The 27,546-nt window shown below is 42.9% G+C and overlaps 2 protein-coding genes and 1 pseudogene across 3 annotated transcripts; 2 read left to right on the forward strand and 1 right to left on the reverse strand.

The window, feature by feature from the left end:
• The window catches only part of LOC139421568 (trinucleotide repeat-containing gene 6C protein-like), a 70,775-nt pseudogene extending 59,987 nt beyond the window's left edge, over positions 1-10,788 (forward strand).
• A 4,554-nt stretch (positions 10,789-15,342) lies between these two features.
• On the reverse strand, positions 15,343-17,755 carry LOC139421570 (uncharacterized). 2 transcript variants are annotated; one of them, XM_071172597.1, is made up of 4 exons: positions 17,541-17,755; positions 16,934-17,296; positions 16,163-16,212; positions 15,343-15,956 (listed from the first exon to the last, which is right to left on the reverse strand). In XM_071172597.1, the coding sequence occupies exons 1-4, from the start codon at positions 17,596-17,598 to the stop codon at positions 15,744-15,746; spliced, it is 684 nt and encodes a 227-aa protein (XP_071028698.1). In that variant the 5' UTR covers positions 17,599-17,755; the 3' UTR covers positions 15,343-15,743. The 2 variants fall into 2 exon arrangements, with proteins under 2 accessions (XP_071028698.1, XP_071028697.1); XM_071172596.1 differs by having other exon boundaries at positions 16,163-16,266.
• Positions 17,756-19,117: 1,362 nt separating this feature from the next.
• LOC139421571 (sterile alpha motif domain-containing protein 9-like) lies at positions 19,118-26,955 on the forward strand. The gene is made up of 3 exons (XM_071172598.1): positions 19,118-19,181; positions 20,441-20,478; positions 21,049-26,955. Exons 2-3 carry the CDS (start codon positions 20,454-20,456, stop codon positions 25,695-25,697), a joined length of 4,674 nt encoding a protein of 1,557 aa, XP_071028699.1. The 5' UTR covers positions 19,118-19,181; positions 20,441-20,453; the 3' UTR covers positions 25,698-26,955.
• The last annotated feature ends 591 nt before the right edge of the window (positions 26,956-27,546 follow it).

A 27,546-nucleotide genomic window follows, 5' to 3' on the forward strand; every position in this document is an offset into this window, starting at 1 on the left:
GAGGACGGAGGACGAGGGAAGCAGAAAGGGAAGGTGAGGGAGATGTGGAGGGGGAGGAGAGACCGCAGCGGAGGTGAGGACAGAGGACAAGGGAAGCAGAAAGGGAGGGTGAGGGAGATGAGGGTGGAGGGGGAGGTGAGAGACAGGGGAGGTGAGGACGGAGGACGAGGGAAGCAGAAAGGGAGTGTGAGGGAGATGAGGGGGAGGTGAGAGACCGCAGCGGAGGTGAGGACGGAGGACGAGGTGAGAGACAGGGAGGGTGAGAGAGGGGGAGGTGAGAGACAGGGGAGGTGAGAGACAGGGGTGGAGAGGGACAGGGGAGCTAGGGGATGGAGAGGGACAGGGGGAGCTGAGGGGTGGAGAGGGACAGGGGAGCTAGGGGTGGAGAGGGACAGGAGAGGTGAGGGAGGGGAAGGACAGGAGAGGTGAGGGAGGGGGAGGGACATGGGGGGGTGAGGGAGGGAGGGGGAGGAAGGAGAGGTGGGAGGGAGGGAGGGACAAGGGTGAAGGACAGGGGGGGTGAGGGAGGGGGAGAAGGACAGGTGGGAGGGAGGGAGGGGAGTGTTCATGTTCTAAGTGGTCCTATACATACGTAATGACGGTGCTCTCCCTCTGGTAGACTTGGTCTTGAGAGGGGAGAGGAGAGCTGGGGGTCTGAGATGACCTGAATCATTCAAAGAAAACTGCTACGGGCAAAATCAGATACTGTGTCTGCAGTGTATCCCAATGGGTTGGGGAGACTGATTATCTGTAACAGTTCAGTCACTGGAGGAGCCTGCTTTTTCTCTTCTGGTCCTGCTGCTTCTTTAATTAACTGCATGTACAATCTGACACTCGTATATCTACACTACTAGGTCATCTAATTCCCAACACTTTGAACTCTCCCATATCACAGAGCCACAGAGCACCACAGCTGTTCAGTCATCCACTTTCATTTATTCTGTTTCTTTATTAGATTCTCTCTCTCTTCCATTCCCTTCTTCTGTTTTTGTTTTGCTGGATGCCATGCCCCCATAGGCTCCTCCCCCACCTCATCTCAGAACGAGGCCCTGCCCCCCTCCACCGATTGGCCAGTCAGTGCCTACTCTAGCTCGTTCAGTCTGTCGTCCCCGGAAACGGACGACCCAGGTACACAGTTTGTCGGAGTGGGCGGAAGTCGCCTCTAACCGCTGATACAGGGTAAAATCTTATATCCTACCATATTCCCCGTGGTTATGTTTAGGACCAGGTGATATGATAATCTGGTCCTAGATCTGTGGGTAGGGGTGACTTCCGCTTTGAGCTAGTTTGTCCCCCTGCCCCCATCAGTGTTGATGTCTCTGGTGGCTCAGTATCTGGTCCAGAGGAGGACCCCATCCTTACCATCACATCTGTTTTGTGTGTCCTTCCCTCTTTAGTTGTACCCCTCATACATCTTCCCTCTGGTGGTGTTGATGTATCCCCACCCCTGTGTGTAGCATGGGGGGGGAACTGGGAGGAGGTTGTATATACTATATCTTAGTATAGTTCTAGTCTATCTGTGTTCCTGGTCTGATCTGTCCCATACTGTGAGGCATGGACTGAGACTGACCCTGGGCTGTACTCCTTAGTGTGTGTGTGTGTGTGTGTGTGTGTGTGTGTGTGTGTGTGTGTGTGTGTGTGTGTGTGTGTGTGTGTGTGTGTGTGTGTGTGTGTGTGTGTGTGTGTGTGTGTGTGTGTGTGAGTGTGTGTGAGAGTGTGTGTGTGTGAGAGTGTGTGTGTGTGAGAGTGTGTGTATGTGAGAGTGTGTGTGTGTGAGAGTGTGTGTGTGTGTGTGTGTGAGAGTGTGTGTGTGTGAGAGTGTGTGTGTGAGAGTGAGAGTGAAGTCTAGCTGTATTCCTGATCTGTCCCATACTGTGAGACACGGACTGACTCTGACCCTGTGCTGTACTCCTTACTGTGCAGTCTGGGACTGTGTGTGTGTGAAGTCTAGCTGTGTTTACGCCCATTTTTGGTTCAACACATCCAGGAAAAGCAGAATGATTGCTCTGCTCTACCGTCAACAACCCCTCTACCAGGGTATTATTCTGACTAGTGTTTTGGGTTGTTTAGTTCCCTGTGTGTTGTTGATAGAAGAATGCCAAGTATCTCCAATTGTTGCCAAGCAATCAATGTGTTTCTTTTCTTATCTCTCTTTCAGGTAAATTGTCGGACATGAAGTCCACCTGGTCCCCGGGGCCCATCTCCCACCCTTCCCAGGTCTCTCTGTCCCATGAGTTGTGGAAGGTCCCCCAGGGGCCCCGCAGTAACACAGCCGCCCCCACACGGCCCCCCCCGGGCCTCACCAACCCCACCAAGCACTCCTCCACCTGGGGAGGCAACTCCCTGGGCCTGGCCCAAGGCTGGAGCAGCTCCTACTCCTCAGGTAAATCAAATTATATTTGTCAAATGTGCCGAATACAGGCATAGACCTAACTGTGTAATGCTTAAAACCAACAATGCAGTTTTAACTAAATGGAGTTAAGAAAATATTTACTAAATTAACTAAAGTAAAAATATATATATTTTAAAAGTAACACAATAAAATAACAATAATGAGGCTATGTACAGGAGGAACCGGTACCGAGTCACAGTCATTTGTACATGTAGGTAGGGGTAGAGTGACTATGCGTAGATAATAAACAGTGAGTAGCAGCAGTGTGAAAACAAAGGGGGGGTCAATGCAAATAGTCAGAGTCTATTTGATTAACTGTTAAGTAATTGGATGGGGAGGATGGCGACTTGCTGACTGACTGGATAAATGAATTGACTGACTGGGTTTTGGTCCAACCAGTGCATGTTCAGTTGATCATTTATGAAGTTCATGTAACAGCTGCCTTACTCTCCAAAAAAATGTAGTATATTTGTTGTGCTTGCCATAAAAACTGCAGCCCTCATAAATGTTCAATTAGAGTAGAAGATGACTGAAGGTCAGGTTCTAGAGGTGTTGTGATACAGACTAAATGTCAGGTTCTAGAGGTGTTGTGATACAGACTAAATGTCAGGTTCTAGAGGTGTTGTGATACAGACTAAAGGTCAGGTTCTAGAGGTGTTGTGATACAGACTAAATGTCAGGTTCTAGAGGTGTTGTGATACAGACTAAATGTCAGGTTCTAGAGGTGTTGTGATACAGACTAAAGGTCAGGTTCTAGAGGTGTTGTGATACAGACTAAATGTCAGGTTCTAGAGGTATTGTGATACAGACTAGGCCAGGTTCTAGTTGTGATACAGACTTAAGGCCAGGTTCTAGAGGTGTTGTGATACAGACTAAATGTCAGGTTCTAGAGGTGTTGTGATACAGACTAAAGGCCAGGTTCTATAGGTGATACAGACTGAAGGCCAGGTTCTAGAGGTGTTGTGATACAGACTAAATGTCAGGTTCTAGAGGTGTTGTGATACAGACTAAAGGCCAGGTTCTAGAGGTATTGTGATACAGACTAAAGGCCAGGTTCTAGAGGTGTTGTGATACAGACTAAAGGCCAGGTTCTAGAGGTGTTGTGATACAGACTAAAGGCCAGGTTCTAGAGGTGTTGTGATACAGACTAAAGGACAGGTTCTAGAGGTGTTGTGATACAGACTAAAGGCCAGGTTCTAGAGGTGTTGTGATACAGACTAAATGTCAGGTTCTAGAGGTGTTGTGATACAGACTAAAGGCCAGGTTCTAGAGGTGTTGTGATACAGACTAAAGGCCAGGTTCTAGAGGTGTTGTGATACAGACTAAAGGCCAGGTTCTATAGGTGTTGTGATACAGACTAAAGGCCAGGTTCTAGAGGTGTTGTGATACAGACTAAAGGCCAGGTTCTAGAGGTGTTGTGATACAGGCTTAAGGCCAGGTTCTAGAGGTGTTGTGATACAGGCTTAAGGTCAGGTTCTAGATGTGTATGTTGTAGCCTTGCAGGCAGAGACTAGGTACCCTTTTGGTACAGCCAAGGCGGTCTAGACAACGCCCCGAGAATGCCTTGTTGTGGTTGAACACACCTCTCTTGATCAACTGACACTGTGGTTTACCTAAACTACAGAGCTTACTGCTTAGAATCCACCACCCATCTTACTAACTGACTTTCCTAGCTCCTTGGAGAATCCATTTGACATTGTGACAACATGGTGTTAGATGTAGGGCAATTCTGCATTTTAGGTTTATTTAGCTTTCCTCCCTCTCTATCCCCCTCTTCTCTCCTTCTCCTCCCCCCTCTATCCTTCTAGCAGCTACCACATGGAGTACAGACAGCTCCAACAGGACCAGTAGCTGGTTGGTCCTGAGGAACCTCACTCCCCAGATAGACGGCTCCACCCTGCGGACGCTATGCATGCAGCACGGCCCCCTCATCACATTCCACCTCAACCTGACCCAGGGCAACGCATTGGTGCGCTACAGCTCCAAGGAGGAGGCCGCCAAGGCCCAGAAGTCCCTGCACATGTACGGAGATGTTGTTGGCAGTTTTCCTGCCCCTCTCACTGCTCGAAGGCAGAAACACTTAAGTCATGTCAATTGTCAGGTGTGAAAGGACTTAGAACTGGGAGAACTTGGAAAGCTTAGAATTTGGAAAAATGTGAACTTAGAGAGATCTTTTAGTGGGGGCCCAGCCTGCTTCCACAAAAGGTAGAACCAGTATCTATAGCATCACATGTGGTGTATGAGACTGGCCACTTCAACGAGGCTAACTAAATAACACCTCTTTGTTTGTCTCTCTTCCTGTCCAGGTGCGTTCTGGGTAATACCACCATCCTGGCAGAGTTTGCTGGGGAGGAAGAGGTCCAGCGCTTCTTTGCACAGGGCCAGCAGCTAGCCTCAACTACCAGCTGGCAGGCTGACCCGGGTGTCAATCAGACGCGGATGGGTGGTTCCGGGCCCAGATCCTCGCACCCTATTGGCCACCCCCACTGGAACTCTGGCGGCAGCAGTGGCGGCATGGGAGGAGGTGGAGCCAAGACGGGGGAGATCTGCTCTGGGGGGGCGTGCCCCAGTACTCCAGCCTATGGGGACCGCCCAGCGGAGAGGAGGGGCGGGTCATGGGGAGTCCTACTCCAATCAACACGCTGCTGCCTGGGGACCTGCTGAGTGGGGAGTCCATGTAGGACCACGTCACAGAGCTCCATGCTAGAAAAAGGAGGAATGGAATACTACACAGGAATACTACACAGTACTACATATATACATGTATACAAACAGAAGAGCAAAAACCAAGCAAATCAATGTGGTGATAATCAGTGTGGGTGGGATGATCGAGGGACAGACTTGAGAAGGACGAGGTGACTCTTCTGTGTCCACGCTGCTCACCCTCTTCCAATTTTTCTGTTTGTAAAAAAAAAAAAAAACATTTCATTTTAGATTTGTTCGGCGAGAGGCTCTGGTTACAGTGTTTTAAGTTTGGACTTTCGGAAAAGCACGAGTATGCCTTTGACTCAACCAACAAAGGAAGAGAAACATTTGAACTTTACTCTGAGACTATTTGTCATGTGAAACGTGTGTTTTAGACTAACTGCTTCAAACAACGAGCTGCCATCTTTAAAACTCCCATAATCCCTTGCTGCCTGGCAGCAGTCAATCCACACCTCAGAGAAACCATAGATACACGTCATTCCCAAAGCCCATCCCCTTCCTGTCGGGAAGGTTCCAGAACTTTCTACCAGTCCGGAATTTCTCTTGTTTGTTTTTTCTCAGCACTAATTACTAGCCTTAACCTCCCCCCTGGCCTCGTTCCCCTCCTTTATTCACTGATTCTCACTCACTCTGTACTTACTGAAGAAAACGTACTGAGAATTGCACACTCATTTCTGAGCCAGCGAAAACCGAGGGGAGAGGATGTGCTTGTAAGAGACTGAGGCCACAGCAGCGCTCAACTGGAATCCTCGGCGGTCACAAGCACATTATTCAGTCCCCACCACTCTTAAAGGGATTGATGATGCAAACGCAAAATAATTTCGCCTTGTTCATTTTAAAGCCATTTTTGTCATGGAGTTTTGTTTCCCCGAATCATTCGCAAAATAAGCGAAGAGAAATATGACTCCAGTGTGTGAATATTTCCGGGGCGTGTGTGTTTACATGTGTGTATGACCGTCTTGTTGAAGTCTAGTAACCACTGCTCTATGGAACTGTAACAAAACACTTGTTTTGAAATGCACCTCAACTCGTTTAAGGACGAACTTGTGGTCTGGTTCCCCCCCGTTCTGTGACTGTGGAAGACCTCAGTCGTTACCGTGGTCCACTAATCTCTCCTTTACACCAACACACCCTTTCATGTGACGTGCAATATAAGCCACAGACTACTCTCTACTACCGTCCACACCAAGTACTCAAAGGGTTTCTCTCACAAACCTCTTTCAAGAGCAGAGACAGAATCAGCAAGGACTCTCTATATCCATGCCCCCTGGGTGTGTGAGCTGGCTGGACCTACTTATCCGTGAAACACAAGGATATACAACAAGCACTTGTTATTCAGTCTTGGACTGGGTCTTTCTAATCCAGCCTCACAGTGACGGACTAGAGGGGCACAGGGGTAAGGAAGGGGGTGTATGGGGCATTATACCAAAACGAGACTTGTTCCTTATTTACCCACAAGACGAAACCATGCATTTTTTTCTTTCCATTGTTGTATTTGGTACAAAAAAGTATGGAACAAATATAGAACTGCTTTATAAAAAGAGGTGGTTTATCATAGCACTTAGCAAAGAGCGTCAAGCTCCTTCACTTCAATGCCAACGAATCAGAAGAGGAGAAGCGTGTGACACTGAAAAACTCTAGGAAAAAAACAACAACAAAAAAACAAGCAATCTACTACGACGTGGCTTCTGTGTAACTCTTTATGAACTGTAACAGATGTGAAACTATTTTCAGTTTTCATATTGTTTTTTTTATTTTAGACCTTCCCTTTCTCGCTGTCTGTGTGTGGTACCAGGAAGCTTTCTGAAATGGTAGCAAAATGAAGGGATGGAAAGGAAAGAAAGAATGAAAGACTTTGGGCACTATCGGGTGTGAGACCCCGACGCACTCGCCTGTTTTCCCTTTCACTATCAAAGTAAATATCACTGTTACATGACTGAAAATCTTTAGCCTTGTTGTCTGGAGACGCAACTAGATGCTGCGGCAATGTTCTGGAGATGGATTCTGCAGGGGGATCGCCATTTTCTCTCTGTCTCGCAACCTTTTTCACAAGCCCTGCCAACCTGTATGATCGTGTGGCCATTGAGTGCCTGCCTGCTGCGGAGGGGGTGGACTTCATAGAAGCTCCACACCAGGCCTCTGCAGCAGCTCTCACCCCACCTTCCCCTCTCCATCCCTGGGGAGCCTCACAGACTGGTTCCCCCAGGGACCTCCCGGGCCTCTGGTGCCCAAGAGCAGCTGTCAGAACTGTCCGATTCGTATTAACTACTACTACTGCGCCAGCTTCTGTTGTTCATCACCTCCACTCTATCCCTCTCTCTATCCCGCTCTCTGTTGTTCATCACCTCCACTCTATCCCTCTCTCTGTTGTTCATCACCTCCACTCTATCCCGCTCTCTATCCCTCTCTCTTCTGTTGTTCATCACCTCCACTCTATCCTTCTCTCTATCCCTCTCTCTTCTGTTGTTCATCACCTCCACTCTATCCCTCTCTCTATCCCTCTCTCTTCTGTTGTTCATCACCTCCACTCTATCCCTCTCTCTATCCCTCTCTCTATCCCCCTCTCTTCTGTTGTTCATCACCTCCACTCTATCCCTCTCTATCCCTCTCTCTTCTGTTGTTCATCACCTCCACTCTATCCCTCTCTCTATCCCTCTCTATTGTTCATCACCTCCACTCTATCCCGCTCTCTGTTGTTCATCACCTCCACTCTATCCCTCTCTCTGTTGTTCATCACCTCCACTCTATCCCTCTCTCTGTTGTTCATCACCTCCACTCTATCCTGCTCTCTATCCCTCTCTCTGTTGTTCATCACCTCCACTATATCCCTCTCTCTGTTGTTCATCACCTCCACTCTATCCCTCTCTCTGTTGTTCATCACCTCCACTCTATCCCTCTCTCTGTTGTTCATCACCTCCACTCTATCCTGCCCTCTATCCCTCTCTCTGTTGTTCATCACCTCCACTCTATCCCACTCTGTTGTTCATCACCTCCACTCTATCCCTCTCTCTGTTCATCACCTCCACTCTATCCCTCTCTCTGTTGTTCATCACCTCCACTCTATCCCACTCTGTTGTTCATCACCTCCACTCTATCCCTCTCTCTGTTGTTCATCACCTCCACTCTATCCCTCTATCTCTGTCTCTCATGCAAGGATCACTTTAGCCAGAGATGGAGAGGTTTTTGAATTGTGTTAAGTTTTTTTTTGGTTTAATTGTTTTGGTTTATTATTTTCATATCTGGAAAAATCTCCAGTTGTTGTTTTAGTTTTTGTCAAACTTGCTGTTGTTGATGTTTGTTTTATGATGATTACAATGATTTTTACGGATGTTTTTTCAAAGGCTCCATGCAGTGTTCAGCTGCTCTCCTGTCCCCTGCTCTTACTGCTCGGAAGCAGAAGCTAAAATACTTCTGGTTTGACGCGCACCTCAGAAAACGCAGCCCACCACAGGAATGTTATGGATACGGACACTGCAGATCTCAGTGGGGGTGGTTCATTTGGTGTGGTTGTTGGACAGTCAGTGTTTTGGTTCAGGAGCGGACCTAATGGTTCTAATGTACAGATCAGGTGTGAGATTGAGGGTATCTATCTACCCGGCCTGCTCTGCTCCCCCTCTCTCTCAGCCTCTGCTGCCCAGCCCACCCTCTCTCTCAGCCTATGCTGCCCAGCCCACCCTCTCTCCCTTCCCATCCCCATGTTGTCCACTCCACACACACACATACACATCCTCCACTCCAGTCAGGCCTCACTCACACTGGTGCTTTATTTTCCATAGGCTGTCTAGGAGCTTTCTGGCAGAATGAAAAGACAGACTCCTAACCACTATCCCTCTCCGTCACCCTGAATACCATATAAACTGACGCAGCACTCGATTTCTATGCAAAGACAGAGGTTCGCGCTCAGAACCATCAACCATCAGTCCACCAACCATCTGCCAATTGTCTAACCCCCTCCTTTCCACCCCTCTGGCATTTTTTCATACCAGCCAGCACTGGGCAGACTCCCAACTACCCTCCCCACTGTCCCATCACTGTGGTGTGTTTGTAATTCAGTCTCACTGATATCCCTCATACATACACACCTCAGGAGGACCACTGAGTGGACTCTGCTTTCCCCTGTTGGCGCTCTAGCATTGTGTAAAGTACATCTGTAAAGTACAGTTCTTCATTGTGATGATTTCAAGAGCTTTTAGGTAACACTAATAATGACCTGCTGAGTGGTATGAGTGGTGGGGATGGGGGTTTCTGGGAGTCCTTCCTCATGTGTCATGTGCCAACTGGACTAAAATATATACTTCAGCCCTGCCATTTATCATTGAGTTGTCTCTGCTGTCAGATGAGCCTTCAATTCCCAAGATTCAGTAGTTTTGAGACTACATTTCCTCCTGAATCCTAGACTTAAAGGCACATGGGTCATGGAGGAATGTGGGGTGGGAGGAGGGGGTAATATTTGGGCCAGGACATATGAGGCAGTCCCTTGTCCAAGCTATCAAAAGAAAACAAGAAAACAGGCAGTCTGTGTGTACTGTTGATGGGTCACATTGGGTACACCTTTTATGAAACCAAAAACATGTTATCTTTTTTTTGGGGGGGGGGGGGGGGGACAAAAAGAAAAAACTAAAGTACAAAAAAAACTGTTTAAAAAAAAGTCCTAAAGTATGTTTTTTGCTGTGCACTCCTTGGCTGAGAGGCCTCGTTCTGTCTCTGCAAGCCTTTCCCCCAAACTGTGGCCCTCTGACTGGGGCTTTCTTCTGGAACACTGTGTTGATGGTGTTCGTTTCTGACCTCCAGCCTCGAGTGCACCACCCACAGAACATTGCCCCAGATCTGGGTTTTTGGGTTAGGGTCCAGGTGGGGCCCACCGTATCAGCAGGGCCAGGACACACCTCACAGTTTTGTTGTTCGGTACCAAGTCTTAAAAGGGGAAAGGCCTCTTCCAAGAGTTGTTTTTCCTACTCGTCATTGTCGTGTGACATTAGCAACAATCACTAATTGCCTGTTTCTGAAAAACCTGAATTGTTTTGCTCCACGCTGGGCTCCCCAGGCTACAGACTGGAATAGGGTCACAAAAAAGGGATTGGGGGGTCAAGTCTCAGAGGCGTCCCAGGATTCTCTGTGCAGCACGAGCACTGAGAGCCCACCTGTCACTCTACCCACCCCCACCCCTACCCCACCTTATTGACCCACCAATATACACCATGGATGACTGGTGTAGGAAGTCAAGAGAATCTCCCTTTTTAAATCACTCAAAGGCAACTGGAGTTTAAGCAAAGTATGCTTCTCAATCATGGAGCAGAGTAGGTTCTGGGGTAGAGACCCCATTCCAAGAGGAAAACAAGAAAATAAATCTTCGTCAAGGGCCTGGGTTGAATATGCACATGCTAGTTTATATACATGTATACATCCAAGTGTGCATATGTATACAGCTAGGTTTCTCTTTCCACTTTACCCTAAACCCGCTCTCTGCCCCAGGTCCAACCTTACCCCTATGTATTCTCCTTCTCTGTATATTTCCCAGAAGATAAATATAATATTAACATATCAGAGTAATACAAAAATAAAGAATACAAATACTTGAATCAAAAGAAGCACCAATATTGTAATGTGAACACTTTGTAATACTTTTGTCTCATTCATACACTTCCTGGATATTTGAGAATATCTGTTCTGAGTGAACTAAATTAGAAAAATGAGGATTGTTAAAAACAAAGATTGGTATAAAAAAAAAAAAGGCTAAATGACATCTGTTGTATCTGAGTGTTTGCACAAGGTTGCCTGTACTGTATGATTCATGGGTGGGTGGATGGATGTGTCTGTTTGACAGACCGTGTGTATGAGGTTTCAAACGATTGTGAGCCTGTGATTTACAGCGGGAATCATCTCCGCTTTTTCATTTTATTTCTATTCTGTATATTAGTTTTATGTTTTATTTTTGGCTTATCAAAGTATATTGTGATGTTTATTGTTATTAGACTCTAGCGTTGCACTGAGTGTCAGCCCTCCCCTCAAGCTAATCGAACAACGCCAGATAAAATACTGGGGGCAGACGGCGACTTCACGTGTAAATGTTTACTCAAGGACTTAAGAAAATAAGTGTTTTTAATCTGTAATATGTTTATATACCTTGTAGTGGCTTTCATTGTGGAATAATCCAAGAAAAAATATGGATTATTAAGTATAAGTATTGCACCATTTTTTTCAGATTATAAACTTAAAAAGTATACAAAAGCAACAAAAAAAAACAAATATTGAAAAAAGTTACAAAAAAAGTATTTTTGAAGACCTGTGGCCATAGAGTTTGGGTAGAGAGACTTGTAGCTCTCCCTGTCTATTCAGGGAGAAACCGAAGGACAAGACATCAGAAGGAGGGTTGATTACAAGGCTCACTTCAGAGGTGCCTACCTTTTTGGTTTGTTAGCTTTTGTTCAGTTTCATTTTTGTTAAAATCTCGTGTTTTATGTCTGCTTGTTTTCTGCAAGGCCACTGACGGTTTACAACCATTGTTGTTTGTCTGAAGTTCGAGGAAAATGAATTAACTGTATGAAAATGTTGGAAAAACTAAAGAAAAGGACAAATACTTCCATTTTTAAAAAGAATAACAAAAACACTTTACAGAATGAAGATTTTAATATTGTGCTACTTTCAGAACTCTGGGATCCAACAGTGTTGTCATGTTATATTTGATCTTTGACATCTTTGTTCTATGTTGATTTCATGGACTATCTAAAGCCTGTGCATTTTTATTACATTTTTCCTTTGTAAAAAAACAACATAATTGCTCACTATCTTGCACACATAAAGTGGATCTTGTCTCAGGAAGGCCAGGGTTCCAGAGTTCCGACTCCACTCCATTTTAATGTACGAAGAAAAAAAAAAGATTCAAAAAAATGAAGCACTGAAAAACTTATGAATTTCAGAAAGAGAGAAAATATCCTTTGTTTTTAAATCCGTAGCAGTTTACAGTGCCTTCAGAAAGTATTCACAGCCCTTGACTTTTACCACATTTTGTTGTTATAGCCTGAATTTAAAATGTATTAAATGTAGATTTTTTTGGTAACTGGCCTACACACAATACCCCATAACGTCAAAGTGGAATTATGATTTTCTACATTTCTAAATTCAATGAGTATTCAACCCCTTTGTTATGGAAAGCCAAAATACATTCAGGAGTAAAAATGTGCTTAAGTCACACAAGTTGCATGGACTCTGTGTGCAGTAATAGTGTTTAACATGATTTTGGAATGATGACCTCATCTTTGTACCCCATACATACAATTATCTTTAGTCAGCAGTGAATTTCAAACAGATTCAACCATGAAGACCAGGGAGGTTTTCCAATTCCTCGCAAAGAAGGCCACCTATTGGTAGATGGGTAAAAAAAACACACAAAAAACAGGCATTGAACATCCCTTTGAGCATGGTGGTTATTAATTACACTTTGGATGGTGTCTCAATGCACCCAGTCACTACAGAGATACAGGCGTCCTTCCTAACTGCGTTGCCGGAGAGGAAGGAAACTGCTCAGGGATTTCACCATGAGGACAATGGAGACATTAAAACAATTACAGCGTATAATGGCTATGACAGGAGAAAACTGAGGATGGATCACTAACATTGTAGTTACTTCACAATACTAACCTCATTGACAGGGTGAAAAGAAGGAAGCCTGTATAGAATAAAAAATATTCTGAAACGTGTATCCTGTTTGCCACAAGGCACTAAAGTAATACTTCAAAAAATGTGGCAAAGCAATAAACTTTTTGTCCCTCCATATTTTCAATCACTGCATCTTGTTATGGGTATGCTTGTAATTGTTAAAATCCTATAGGAAAACCTTGTTCAGTCTGCTTTCCACTAGACTAGACACTGGGAGAGGAATTCACCTTTCAGCAGGACAATAACCTAAAACACGAGGCCAAATCTACGCTGGAGTTGCATACCGTGAATGTTCCAGAGTGGCCGAGTTAGTTTTGACTTAAATCTGCTTGAATGGCAAGACCTACAAATGGTTGTCTAACATTGATCAACAAACAATTTGACAGAGCTTGAAGGATTCTAAAAAGAAAAATGGACAAATGTTGCACAATCCAGGTGTGGAAAGAGACTTACTCAGACTGAAATGTGATTCTAGCATGTATTGACTCAGGGGGTTGAATACTTATCTAATCAAGATATATTCGTGTTTTATTTTTCATGAATTTTGCACAAATATTAGATGTTTTTCTTAGACTTTGAAATGAGAGAATTGTGTATATCATTGCCCAAAAAATCCCACTAAGTAACAATAAAATGTGGAAAAAGTGAAGGCTGTGAATACTTTATGAAGGCACTGTACATATTAACCAAATAATGGGCTTTAAATGAACTTACAAAAAATGGAGTGCTTTATATACATTTTTATTAAAATTGCTTTACATTTAAAAACAAAATTATCATTTGATTTTGATTGTTACAAAAAAATGACCGTGAAAGAACATGCAAATTCTGTATGTTTTGAAACTTTATTGTATTTTCTTAGAAGTCCTGTCCTGACTGAATAAGGACCATTGTGCATTACTCTCTTTCCTCTGTCATTCTCTCTTATGTTGGGTATTAAAGAACAGGGAAAATAACTGACGGCGATTTATTTGGAGTCGATTTATTTGGAGGATGTTTTTAAAACTAGCTGGTTGTAAAGGATCATGATCTATGCACAAGTTTGGTGGGGGGGGGGGGCTTTGATGGGTACAAGGCACATTTTATGCAGGGGTATTGGGATCCACTGTTTTTATTTGGTTGGGTAGGCCTACCCCCCCACCCCAAGACCCCAACATCTGGCTTCTTTAATTCAGATTGACATCGCGCTACATGGCTATACTGTGTATTCAGATTGACATCGCGCTACATGGCTATGCTGTGTATTCAGATTGACATCGCGCTACATGGCTATGCTGTGTATTCAGATTGACATCGCGCTACATGGCTATGCTGTGTATTCAGATTGACATCGCGCTACATGGCTATGCTGTGTATTCAGATTGACATCGCGCTACATGGCTATACTGTGTATTCAGATTGACATCGCGCTACATGGCTATGCTGTGTATTCAGATTGACATCGCGCTACATGGCTATGCTGTGTATTCAGATTGACATCGCGCTACATGGCTATGCTGTGTATTCAGATTGACCTCGCGCTACATGGCTATGCTGTGTATTCAGATTGACATCGCGCTACATGGCTATACTGTGTATTCAGATTGACATCGCGCTACATGGCTATACTGTGTATTCAGATTGACATCGCGCTACATGGCTATGCTGTGTATTCAGATTGACATCGCACTACATGGCTATACTGTGTATTCAGATTGACATCGCGCTACATGGCTATGCTGTGTATTCAGATTGACATCGCGCTACATGGCTATGCTGTGTATTCAGATTGACATTGCGCTACATGGCTATGCTGTGTATTCAGATTGACCTCGCGCTACATGGCTATGCTGTTTACATGGCTATGCTGTGTATTCAGATTGACATCGCGCTACATGGCTATACTGTGTATTCAGATTGACATCGCGCTACATGGCTATGCTGTGTATTCAGATTGACATCGCGCTACATGGCTATGCTGTGTATTCAGATTGACCTCGCGCTACATTACTATACTGTGTATTCAGATTGACATCGCGCTACATGGCTATGCTGTGTATTCAGATTGACCTCGCGCTACATGGCTATGCTGTGTATTCAGATTGACATCGCGCTACATGGCTATGCTGTGTATTCAGATTGACATCGCGCTACATGGCTATACTGTGTATTCAGATTGACATCACGCTACATGGCTATGCTGTGTATTCAGATTGACATCACGCTACATGGCTATGCTGTGTATTCAGATTGACCTTGCGCTACATTACTATACTGTGTATTCCTAAACCAATGAGCGTCTTACTCTTTAGCACTGTGCCCGTCACCCCATCTGTATGTTCTGTCGTTTCATTCAGTTATTTTGTTTTTGTTGGGATGATGGGTGGGACGGGGATTTGGGGTTAGGGCTGCTTTTTGCCTTTTTTGGTTTTGAAATATTAAGGAAAAATGTCTGTACTGAGATTTAAAGAAGAGTCAGTGGCTTGTAATGATTTATTTTCTCAATGTATCTCTTTCTCCTCATAGAATGTGATTGTTTAATGACATGCACCGAAAACAATGTTTTCATGAACTATGGAGCTTCTTTCATCTATTAATAAAATTGCAGTTTTTTTCTGGTCTGTTAAAGAGTGTTGTGGTCAGTTCTTGATGTTGGTGTTTGTCAATTAGTTTGCAGATTGGAGTTTTCCCTATTAGATCCTGTTCTGAGGGTAGCACCACTAGTACACCTATACAGGCACAGTGACCTATGTACTAGCTCTCAGTCTTTTCCATTCTCATCCTGTAGGTGGGTTTGTTGGGCAACCATAGTTGGGTGACTCCTTGACACTGTAGAAAAGAGAGGTGAGGTGGGACCAATAGTTTACGATCTTGCACACACTTGAAAAAGCAATGATGACAGTCCAACTCTTTCCCACCACCTGTCACAGTGGGTTAGAACATGTATCTGAAACTCTGGTACTGTTATTTCTGCCATCCACTCCCCCTTTAAAAAACATTAGGGGTTCGCTCAGGGCTTCAGAGTGATATGCCGGGGGCTGGCGTAGTGGTTCTCCTGTGCTTGTCTGGCCTGGGGGTTGGCGTACACAGGGGACTCTGTTTCCTCCAGGTGTGTAGGCACAGGATGGTTATTTTGGGCACTTCCAGCTCCTTGACACCCACTGTTCATTTCCTCATAGATGGGGATGGGGGCTTGTGTTTTATGACGTTTTCTCAGCTTAGCCTGAAATGGATATGAGGCATACTTTTATACTGACAAATTTACTCATGACTTTATACCTGACTAAAATTAGATGTGGAAACAATGTTCATCATGTGTCTGAAAAATAAAATGAAGTAATTCCGAGAGTAACAGTTACATTTAAATTTCGACATTAACATACTTGGTTGTGGTATGGTGGTAAGATTCGGGTTGATTAGGCTACTTACACACTCTACTGCACACAGGCAGATGAGGACGAGGAGAAGCAGGCCAGCTGCTGCAGAGATGGTGTAGATCAGTGGGGGGTAGCTGGAGCACTGACACACACTCTCTGCACAATCAACACCCACACACTTTTATCCAAATACATAGTAAGTCTAAATCCAGGACACTCCAATTAGTATGATATGTTTTGTATAGTATGTATTCATTTGTGGATGTCCATTATCCATTTCGTATGATATGTTACGAATTACAATTTGTTGTGGCTAACGTTAGCTTGGTGGCTAACGTTAGCTAGGTGGCTAACGTTAGCTAGGTGGCTAACGTTAGCTAGGTGGCTTATGTGTAGGTGGCTTATAGGTGCATATGTCGGCTCAATCGGAAATGACCTTTACATTTATATCGCGGAATCTGTAACACTTAAGCTTTACAAATGGAATAAATCCCTAAATCAAGGTCAGAATGCAGAGTATCTGTAGACACATCTCCGCCACACCTTAATTCATCGATCTCCACCCAAACGAATAGCGGGGTGAATAGCATTCTATTCTCATGCTTAAATTTAAGGTCAGACTACGTGGAGGTAACAGTGCATAAAAAGGGAATTACGTTCCATTCACTTGCATTTAACTCAGGTCGGAATTCCCCCCAATGAGAATGTGGACACATAGGATGAACAGGGCTTAAAGCCGTCACTCTCAGTAACTCTCCAGTACCATGGTTGGTGACCACTGATAGTTCCTTCTCAGTGCTATAGCCAAATCATGATCACGTACCTGTCCCGTCAACAAACAGGAAGAATTCCAGACTGCCAGAGACTGTTCGGTCAGAGGGGTCAGCTGTGTAGACAAACTCACAGATGTACAGGCCTGTGTCTGTGCGCTGAAGATGGGCTATGGTCACGTTGAGCAGGTCAGAGTTCAATCCGCCTGTGACCTTCAGACGATCTTTGTACAGCCGGTTAACCCTCACCGTCCCGGGACTCCGGTCCTTGGCCATGAACAGCACCTCCCTCTCAGGCCGGACACACCTGTGGGTCAAGTAGAGACTGACAGGGGCTCCACCTGTCTGCTCAGGTGTACAGGAGAGATCCACTGACTGCCCCTCTGAGCCCTTTATGTACATCACCTCCTGACGGGCTGGAGAGACGGTTGTGGGTTAGTGAGGGTAATGGATTAAAACTCATGCAAGTTACTCATAACCTCCATTGTGTATTAATGATAACCTTTTGGAATTTGCAGGTGATATGATTGAATGGCTAAATTAACATAAATATATTTTATTTTCCAACAAAGCCAAACACAACTTTTATTGTGTTCCTAAAAAACCTAGTTTTAACCTCAGTCCCCGGAGGAAACCCCTCAATGGAAATTCACCACTTACCAGTGCTGATCATCAGTGTGAGAATGAATATCCAAATCAAATACCAGCTGGTCTTCATGGTTTTACTTATGTATTGATCCACATGACCTGCTCTAGCATATCACCCTAATGTTGAATCATGTGAGGAGGACTGTTTCCTATAGGCTACTAAACTGTGAAGCTCTGCGGTTATGCATTGTGTACATGTATAGTTCTCCCACCTATGAGCTCAGCACAGGAAGAAGACTTGAAAGCCCCAACTGTCAACAATCTAGATGAATACATTTGAGAGGAAACAGGACCATATTTGTTGAATGGCTGTGAGCACATGCAGGAAACTGAACACTGCTGGCTCAAACTCACTTCTGAACGTGCAGTGTGGTATAACTTTTATGTGCAAATTGAATTCCAGCCTAAATATTGATATTTGGGTAGCACTATACATGGAGCTATACATAACACCTTATGAAACCAGCCATAACACCTCTATGACAGTTTCAATATCATGCATAACAACCTTTATAACACATGTATTCAACATCATTTAGAAGGAGTTTTCAAAATGAAACTCCCTTTCAATAAAAGTGTATTAATCCGTTGTAAAATTGAAATGTGTATCTTTACTGTCACAGTACCAAAACTCCTTACACACTATTCAAACAACAGGCTGGGAGCACAGAGCCACAATGGCAGTAAGAGATGTCAGCAGCCCCAGGTTTAGTATATTTCAAATACAAGACATAGCTGTGCTTGATTGAGCTTGCCTGGTGCCCTCTAGTCTTGTTTATATTGTGGGAGGCAACATGTCTGCCTAGGGAGACGAGGCGAGCTCTATTGACTAATCAATGGAATAGCCCCAAAAGTGCAGACCCCACATACCCAAGATTTTAAATACTATTTGAACCCAGGTCTGGATGGTACCCGAGTAATTGTTTATCATTGTAATGTGTTAGTAAGCCATCTATAGCTGCGACCTGAAGACGAGCTCCACAAACTAATGCCTATCTCAGCAGGCTAACACAATGTTGTGGTGTGCAGGAGACCTGGGCTTCAACCCATCCTCTTAGTAACACCAGTAACCATCTGGTTACTCCCACAAGATTTTTATACTAAAATAACCTTTTGTACTTTAATGAAACGGGACTTCTTTTGAATAGCCCTCATAGGCCTAATGCAATTGAAGAATGACCCAGTTGTTTCTTTAAGTTTCTATTTCCTGACGTTTCTTTCCTGAAGTTTCGATTCCTTGACGTTTCTTTCCTGAAGCTTCGATTTCCTGTTCAGCACAACCCCCATAGTTTCAGTGTTGCAACATTTAGCTGTTGCAACATAATTAACTCATTAAGTACCATATCTGATTGGAGAGAAATACTTTATGACAATATGTATCAAACCGTTAAATATGTGTATGCACCAAGGATAAGATAGTTATGTTCATTATTATTCAATACGTTGTCAGCCCCATAATATCACACTTACTCTTTAAAAGTTCAAAAGGATGGACTTTATTCAAATGCGCGGGGGCATTAGGACAGAGTGCATGTCTATGTGGACTGCCCTGGCAGAAGACACACCCTGTTGCTATGCCCGGAAAATAAAAGCAACCCCACTGTCAAGTAGTCACTTCATATGGTGAATACAACTTCAGCCGTCAGTTTCAAGGTGAGCAGAAGGAAATGTACTTAAACATTGTGGAACATTTGTATTTTGTAAGAAGCTAATTGAATGCCATAATAATCATAAAGGCTTTTAAAAGTGCAATGTGTTTAGGTTTAGTTGTGGATTCAAAAGAGTATAATTACTAAGGGCATAAGATTATCACAATCTACGACGTTACCATTAAACATTGCCATTTCATCTCTAGAATCTCTGTATAAAACCAATACATTTTTAATGACTCACTATTTAACTTTATTCAGCTATTAAGAATGATATCTGCCTGAACTTTTAGTGAACAACATTTTGTTACGATTGCACATAATTTAAGGTATTTATATATAAAATATAGAAACAAGAACTGGAATTGAATTGTTTATGTTTTGGAATCTGGACTCAGAATCGTTAACTGTCGTTCCTTAATGTTGTGTTATGCGAATGATAAAAGGTGTGTAGAGAAGAGTCGTTGAACTCCTGCAGGAATTATAGGGTGAGAAACACATGCAATTACATGTGTTTCAAACTTTTAAATTAAGTTCATATACTTCCAACTAATGAAAGTTAAACATAGAACATTTTATTTTAAAGAGGAAGTTCTGAGGTTCCTGGTTGAAGTGATTGTCAAAGCTGACAAACCTGTCTTTGAACAACAATGCTGCGCTGAATATCAAGTTCATGTATGAGGGTAGATAAGCACCCATCTGAATCCCTGTTTACACCTTATGCTAACATGTGGTTGTTGTGTTCCTATCAAGGTGACCCAATCACTTTCTGATCAAGGTTTCTTGTTTCTACATATGGTATTTTATATGTTTATTAGCCATCCACCTTGTTTACAGTGTGACTTTATTTCTTGATCCCTCCCTATATGCAAATTATTTAAAATAAATTTGTCAAAATAATGATTATTTTATGTTAATACAAATAATGATGCCTTAGGTCAAAGGTGCCACCTGTCAATGGTTTTAGACAGGGGTATAATGATGATTTAAATGGTTTGATCATCCAGTAAGATATCCAGATACAATACCTCTATCTACCTCCTGAGGTCAGGAAGAGCTGATCACAAACAGTTATTTTAATCATCTACACCTGTCTAAAAATCTAAATGTGGACAAGATCAGGACACACAATGCATGTTAGCACCAGGTATAAACAGGGCTTGAATGATTTCATTGTAAATCATTTTCCAAGTGCAAAATTATTGACAATTCATTTTTCACTTTTGCCTCAATTACCCTTCCTTTTATTTTCCTCTCTCAAAGATGCCGAAATTAAATGACATGCAGTGTCTATAAGATGGGTAAGTCAGATACATCAAACTGTCAAATACTTTTATACTGTGTGTAGTTTTACAAAACATTGAATGAATATCTATCAGTGAAATTTGGATTCTGTTTCTGATCAATTCTATACATCAAGTAGAGATGGCCTAGATATGTTTAGCTCCAAGTTTCATCCATTTTAAATGATTGGCCAAAGTTTTATAATGACCTGGAATAAGAAAATAAAAAATGTAATGTGTCACAGTTCTTAAGCCTAGTCATGAAATGTAATCAGAGAGGAATGGCTATTATCCATCATCTGATGAATGTTTAAATGTAAATATGTAAACCGGCTATGTTGTTCATTCATGAATTGAGATGGCTTTTGCGTCCCTCTCTTTGCAACCATGAAAACACTTTAAAATTACAAATAGTTACACATTCAATAGATCATTATTAATTATTTTCTGACTATTATTTGTATTAATTTAATTTTAATTCACTACCTTAACTGACTAAAATGAAAATAGAATTCACCCCAACCCTGATGCAAATATTGATATAACATGAACATTAAGTCTTATATGGGTGAGTATTATTTTTTACAGAGTGGAACAAATTGCCATGTGGCGAATGGACAGAATCCCATGTGAGCTCCTGGTTAGAATCCATTGGAGTGAAAGAGAAGTACATTCTGAAACTGTACGAAGAGGAGGTTACAGGACCTGCACTAATTGAGTTACAGGAAAAGTATCTACGCGATACAATTGAAATGAAAGGCGGCCAAATCCAACTAATGCTGCACAAACGAGATGAACTTTTGAAGCCAGTACCACAAAAAACAAAAGCCGTCAGTAGCACACAGAGAGATACCAGCCATGTTGAATCTAGTGCTGTGTTCACACAAGAATCTAAAGACAAAGTTTCAAGATCCAGTGAAAAAAGTGAAAGTAGACCCGTTTCCATACCAAATGAATGTGAACCAAAATCGGGCGGGGCATCTTTGCCGCTTTGTGACTTTCGAAAATTTGATGACATTGAAAAAGAATTCAGATATGTAAAAAATACAGTACTTCCACCAGAGACCGGAATTGAAGACATTATTGTTCCATGCCATGAATACAAGTCACTGGAAAATGCCCACAAATTGGAACCACAAAAACTCAAGGTCAAAGTTGCAAGTGAGGTGCTCAGATTTGCATGTGCATGCATGAATATGCGGTCCAATGGCACAATACACTTTGGGGTTATGGATAAAGTTAAAGGAATCTACAAACATGGTGAAATCATAGGAATACCAGTTGAAAACCAAGATTTATTTGTGGATGCATTGGATTACATTGAAAAGAGCTTCAGAGGATCAACGCATCAGTGTGATGCCAGGAAATGCATAAGGAACCCAAAGTTCATTGAGGTAATTGACAAGGAGGCCAGTGAAACAACATGGATCATTGAATATGATGTTGTCCCCAAGGCAAAAATGGTAAAAGACAAACTGTACAGTGTCACTATTCCAAAGTTCAGCGAAAAATCCAACAAAGTAATCTATGAGGAGAAAGCCACCTACCACAGAGTAGGGGCTAACACACCCCGCATATCAGAGGATGGCCTAATTCATTTCATTCAAGACCTGAGGGACAAAGATCAACAGAGAGAGGAGGCTGAACTCTCAGACAACCAAACAGCTTCTGACTGTAGAGAGGATCAGAAGAGAAAACTCTCCATCCTCCTCACATGTGGAAAAAAGTACATGGATGACTCACTGTTCTACATCATCGTGACAAACAAACTTAAACAAGAACATCTTGAGAACATCAACTTCTTGACTCACATGAATATATTTTGTGTGTTTGACTTTGACCCAGATTCTAAGACATCGGGTCTATGTGAGAAATATAAAGAGCACCATGCCACAAACCTTCATTTCCTGCATGACTATGCTAATGATAGTGGGGTGAAGACCACTGACTTCATAAACCGTTTGAAGCTCTTTGATAAACCAAGCTGGATTTTCTGCAATGGGCGAAGCGATTACCTTGGAGATGAGAAACCTTGTGATGAAAAAACCTGGATGAAAACCAAAAAAAAGCTACTGAAAAGGGCAGTGTCCGTCATCTGCAATGACATCCTTCCTAAAGGGTCATTTGTGGTGGTTTTCTTGCTCATGTCTCAGGTCGAACAGCCAATTGTTGATACATTCCATGAATTCTATGCAGAAATGAATGGTCATGACGATTTGGCTATCATTTCAGAGTCTAAAGAGAACTACAAAAAGTGGTCAAGCCTTGCCCAGGTATCTTGTAGCATGGCTGCACTCAAAGAGATCAGTATTGTTGAAATGCCACTGAGTCATGTTGATGCCACTATTCAAACTATTCAGCCTACAGTTAGTCGACCCACAAGGCGCTTACCAGTCTTCAACAAAGGCTTGTGCTTCTTAAAGCCAGTTGAAGAGGATGAGATTAATTCTTTGGACATAGTCAGTGTTGACCAGTGTGATAACACAAAGGTGGAGATAATGGACCAAGACAAAATCAACACCATTGAAAAGTATTTCTATCAAGGTGGGAAGATAGACTGGATGAATTTGTGGCTTGCAGACAAAAATCTATGTGGGGAGGTCATCAAGCGAGACGCATACAAAGAAACAAATGAAATTCTGGAGAACATTGTACAGGGTAGTCGAGTCAAAAGACCCATCGAGACTGTGAATATATGTCACCATCCTGGCAGTGGTGGGAGTACAGTTGCACGACAGATCCTCTGGAGTTGGAGGACAAAATTGCGATGTGCAGTTGTCAAACAATCAAAAGAATTCACAACTGTGTGTGAACATGCAGTGCGTCTACGGGAATATGAAGAAAAGGACAAAAACAGCTGTCTACCGGTACTGTTGCTGTTGGAAGATTGCAATGGAGATTATCTGGATGACCTTAGGCGGGAAATAGGCAACGCTATTGCAACAAAAAAAATAAGTTCCTCTGTCCTATGTTTTATCCTGCTCATCTGCAAAATGTCTCATGATCCAGAGAGAATGTGCCGAGCATTGCCGTCTCAGACCGTCGCTGTGACACACAAACTGACAGATGGAGAGAAGACTCTCTTCTCAAGGAAACTGGAGAAACTAAAGCTGGACTTTAAACCCGACTTCATTCTCACATTTGTACTGATGAGTGAGGGCTTTAAACCAAGCTACATTGAGGGATTTGTGAAAAATCTGCTGGACAAAATTGATCATTCATCTCTTATCACTCGGCTTATGAGATTTGTAGCATTGTTGAACTGTTACATTCATGACTCCTACATATCTGTGTCACACTGTGAGGCTTCCCTTGGCATAGATATGCACATGGATAAAATCCGTTACCATGCATTTCTGGACTGTCTCAGCGAACAAGCTAGACTTGTTTTCATACACCTTTCACCTTTCAAAGGAGAAAGTCCATTACACATCTCGTCCATACGGATAATTCATCCACTGGTGGCAAAGGAAATTCTGAAGCAACTCTCTACAACCTTGCCTCAAAGCATGATCGCAATGGATCTACTACAGGACAAAGTACTAATGAACCATAGGTTTGGCAAGGATGAATTTTGGAAGTTCATCCAAGTTCTCTTCATCAGACGTAACAAAAAAAGCAGAGGAGATCCTAAAGACAGTTCATTCTCTCCTCTGATTGAACATGTCAGCACTGAAACAGGGGGCATTCAAACAGCTGTTGATCTTTTGAAAGCAGCTTACACATCTTTAGGAAAAGATCCATTTGTTGCCCAGCAGCTTGCACGTCTGCTTTACACAAACACAAGATTTGAGGAAGCCCTACGTTGGGCTAAAGAGGCAAAAGAAATCCTGCCATATGATACATTTGTCCTTGACACATTAGGACAGGTGTACAAGCGGTGGTTTTATCACATGCATGACACCCTTGACAAGCAAGAATTAGTGCCTGAAAAGGTTACTGACATCATTGACACTGCTCTGAAAGGAATTTCTGCATTCCGTGCCTCAGAAAAAACACCCTTAAAAAAGACAGTCAGTCTGAACAGCTCCTACTATGGGGAGGTGGATGTTGGATGTAGACTGCTTCAACTCATATCATCAGTTGATGTTTTTTCAACCAAAGGTGGAAATTCTGAGTTGATGAAATATTTGCTGACTGACTACAAACCACAGGCAGTTACAAATCCTTGGCGGAGTTTCCACAGCCAGTTGAAAGGAATGCAAAAGAGTATTTACCATGCTCTTGAGTGCATTTCTGAAGACCTCAGTTACTTTCAGACAGACATTAGTGACGAGGAAGAGGAACTTGACACAAGAGAGCCTGAACAAGTACACAATCCAAGGAAATGGCTAACAAGGACGAGTGCTGTGTATGCTGGCTTTTTTTGTAATGTTTCTGATCTAGGCAACCCAATGCCTGACAACATTGATGCTGAAATAGCCACTAATCCTGAAATAGCCAACCCATTCCAAAGACAAATGAAAATTTACAAGCTAGGAGGAGGAAACGTCACGTCCATCCTGTCATTACTCTATGATCAGAAGACAGAGAGATCTGCTAAAAAGCTGGAGGCAATAATTGGCATGTATCCAGAAAACCTCAAAAGGAATGACCTTGACCAGACAGAACTTGTCAATTTCATATTTTGTCAGATAGCTCTTGCTTGTGCTTTACCTGGCTCATCAAAGTTACTTTTACCTCAACAACTCCAAGATCTCAGCATGAGATTTAACACAGAGGGAAAAAACATGTCAACAGCTAGTGCTCTCTTTCTTCTCTTACTTCTGCTCTGGCCAGAGGAGCCAAGCAGAGAGAACACTAATCCAGCTCATAGCCAAGTCCTAATGTCAGCAATTGATGCCCTTCAGAGACTTTATGAGCTCAAAATTCAACATGTTCCTCCAAGGAAGAGTAGAATAGCGACCCACTTCTTTCTTGGAAAGGCAAGGGGTCTATACAAGATTGTCCACAAGGGTCTGATTGAAAAGCACATAAAAGGAAATCTCAGTGAAAGAAGAATGAAGTGGCTCGGAGGTGAGGTGTGGACAACCCCCGAGGTTGTACGATTGCTGAAACGTGTTGAAGGGTGGACAGAAAATGGACACCTGTTTGTTCAGGGTACAACCAAAGGGAGCAAGATCAGGGTCATTCCACGGTATTCAGCCTCTCTACCAAATGCAAACGAAAATGTCACTTTCTACCTAGGCTTTTCTTTTGACGGGGTGCTTGCTTTTGACATTCAAGTTTTGGACTAATCTAACAGGTCTAAGGATTAATGCTACAAACCACAAGCATTAATACAAAATAATCTCCCAACGTGATCGCCTACTACATTATCTAAGAGCTGTTACGAGATATCGCCAGTCAACAGTGACACTGCTGTTTTATCTGAGTTTGGTATTCTATTGTAGCAGTGAGCCAAGTGAGGCACTGTTTCCTACGCACTGCATGGAGTTGTATGCATGCAATCCTGATGATGCTGAAGTAAAGACACTTATATGAACCATACCTTGCTCTTGTATTGTATAATAAGTACATAAAACATGATGTCAAAAGTCAGAACCAAAAAGATATGTCCTCAACGGAGAAAAGCATTCTATGAAGGGCCTTGCCCACAAACTAGCCAACAAGAAGAAACAAATGGCTTACCTGGCAATTCCTGTATCAGAGCCCAAGGACATGAAGAGCGATATATATGATAACTGGACATTCTTTCGAGCACAATGGTAAAACTATGAGATATCTACCTGTCTGGAAAAAAAGGAAGAAAGGGTCTGCATAACAACTCTGCTAACAGTGATGGGAAAGGAATGCCACCTGTTACAGCGGCATCTGAATATGCCTGAAGCAGAGAACGGACTTGTAAAAAAATATTGAGGCGCTACAAAAACAATTTCAACCATCCAGAAACATAATCTACGAGAAGTACGTGTTCAATGCTTCAATGGTTTCTGTGTTTTACATTGTAGCCATTACCATATATATGATTGAATATTATCTGCTGTTGGCTTGTGTGGATGTATGTATGTGTTATGCAACATAGCTGACTTGAAACATTGTTAACAGTTTCAAGGCCATGGGACTTTCTCATGATGGAAAAATACAGAATAACATAAAAACGGACACATACAGAACGTAGTGTAGCAAACCACAGACTGTTTTTGTTAGAACTCAAACTTAACAATAACAGAAACCCGATATGTGATAACGGTATCTAGGGAATGAGCGCATAGATACTCGACACAGCAAGTTACATCTATCAACAGAAGCGCCAAGAGGCGGGGACCCGCCTGAGCGCCTGCAATAGGCTGAGCAAGTTTAAACCACGCCCAGTCTCTACTGTGATAGGCCAACAGACGGGTTGGAACTGTCTATCACAGTATAAAGAATACTGTTTTACATACGTCTTGTCAGTTCTCTGTTTTGCCCTGCGAGGTGGGACAGAGAGCCCGTATATACGAAAATTGCATTTACCACTTATTGCTTAGCTAATAAAAAATACATAGTATACAATCGGTGACTCATTGTCATATTTATCCTGATACCAGATTCGAATTGACGCAACTCTAACAAAAGTCAATGTGAAACAGTAAAGCAGTACATTGCAAATCGTAGGGAGCTAGCAGACACGTGGTTGTTGGCGCATTACGAAGGGAACTAATCCATGACAGGCTTGTCATTGTCACTAAGAATCTTGGTGTACAAGCATGCATGCTCCGAGAACCAAAGCTCACACTGAACAAAGCCATTGACGTGTCGTTCAAGTGAACAAGCACCAATGCAAATCAAGAAAATGGGAGGAGGTAAACCAAAGACTGTAAAATAAATTATACTGTACCTCCCAGGAGCGATGTTCAGAATCAAAAGGCCAAACTTATGGTCACAGTTTACAGGGGTTATTAACAAAAATAGACAGACAAAAGACTCACCCAGTCATTACTGTAGTTCAGTACATGCCAAAGCCAAATGCCCAGCATTCTGTGTCACCTGTAAAGCATGCTGCAAACAAAACCATTTTGCCAGAGTTTGTAAACAAGCAAACCTCAACTCAATCTAGTAGAGGAATACAATGGGTCAGATGACCAAACAACAGAAGTGAATGCA

Source organism: Oncorhynchus clarkii, chromosome 12 (assembly GCF_045791955.1).
Source record: "Oncorhynchus clarkii lewisi isolate Uvic-CL-2024 chromosome 12, UVic_Ocla_1.0, whole genome shotgun sequence".
NCBI classification, from domain to species: domain Eukaryota; kingdom Metazoa; phylum Chordata; class Actinopteri; order Salmoniformes; family Salmonidae; genus Oncorhynchus; species Oncorhynchus clarkii.

What these genes read in the sequence shown, in the direction of transcription:
- LOC139421570 (XM_071172596.1), bottom strand. Translation starts at nt 17,598, where the DNA reads ATGAAGACCAGCTGGTATTTGATTTGGATATTCATTCTCACACTGATG. An exon ending in CACACTGATGATCAGCACTG is followed by an intron (nt 17,297 to 17,540) that starts GTAAGTGGTGAA and finishes CCGTCTCTCCAG; the next exon opens with CCCGTCAGGAGGTGATGTAC. An exon ending in CCTGTTTGTTGACGGGACAG is followed by an intron (nt 16,267 to 16,933) that starts GTACGTGATCAT and finishes TTGATTGTGCAG; the next exon opens with AGAGTGTGTGTCAGTGCTCC.
- LOC139421571 (XM_071172598.1), top strand. Translation starts at nt 20,454, where the DNA reads ATGACATGCAGTGTCTATAAGATGG. An exon ending in ATGCAGTGTCTATAAGATGG is followed by an intron (nt 20,479 to 21,048) that starts GTAAGTCAGATA and finishes TATTTTTTACAG; the next exon opens with AGTGGAACAAATTGCCATGT.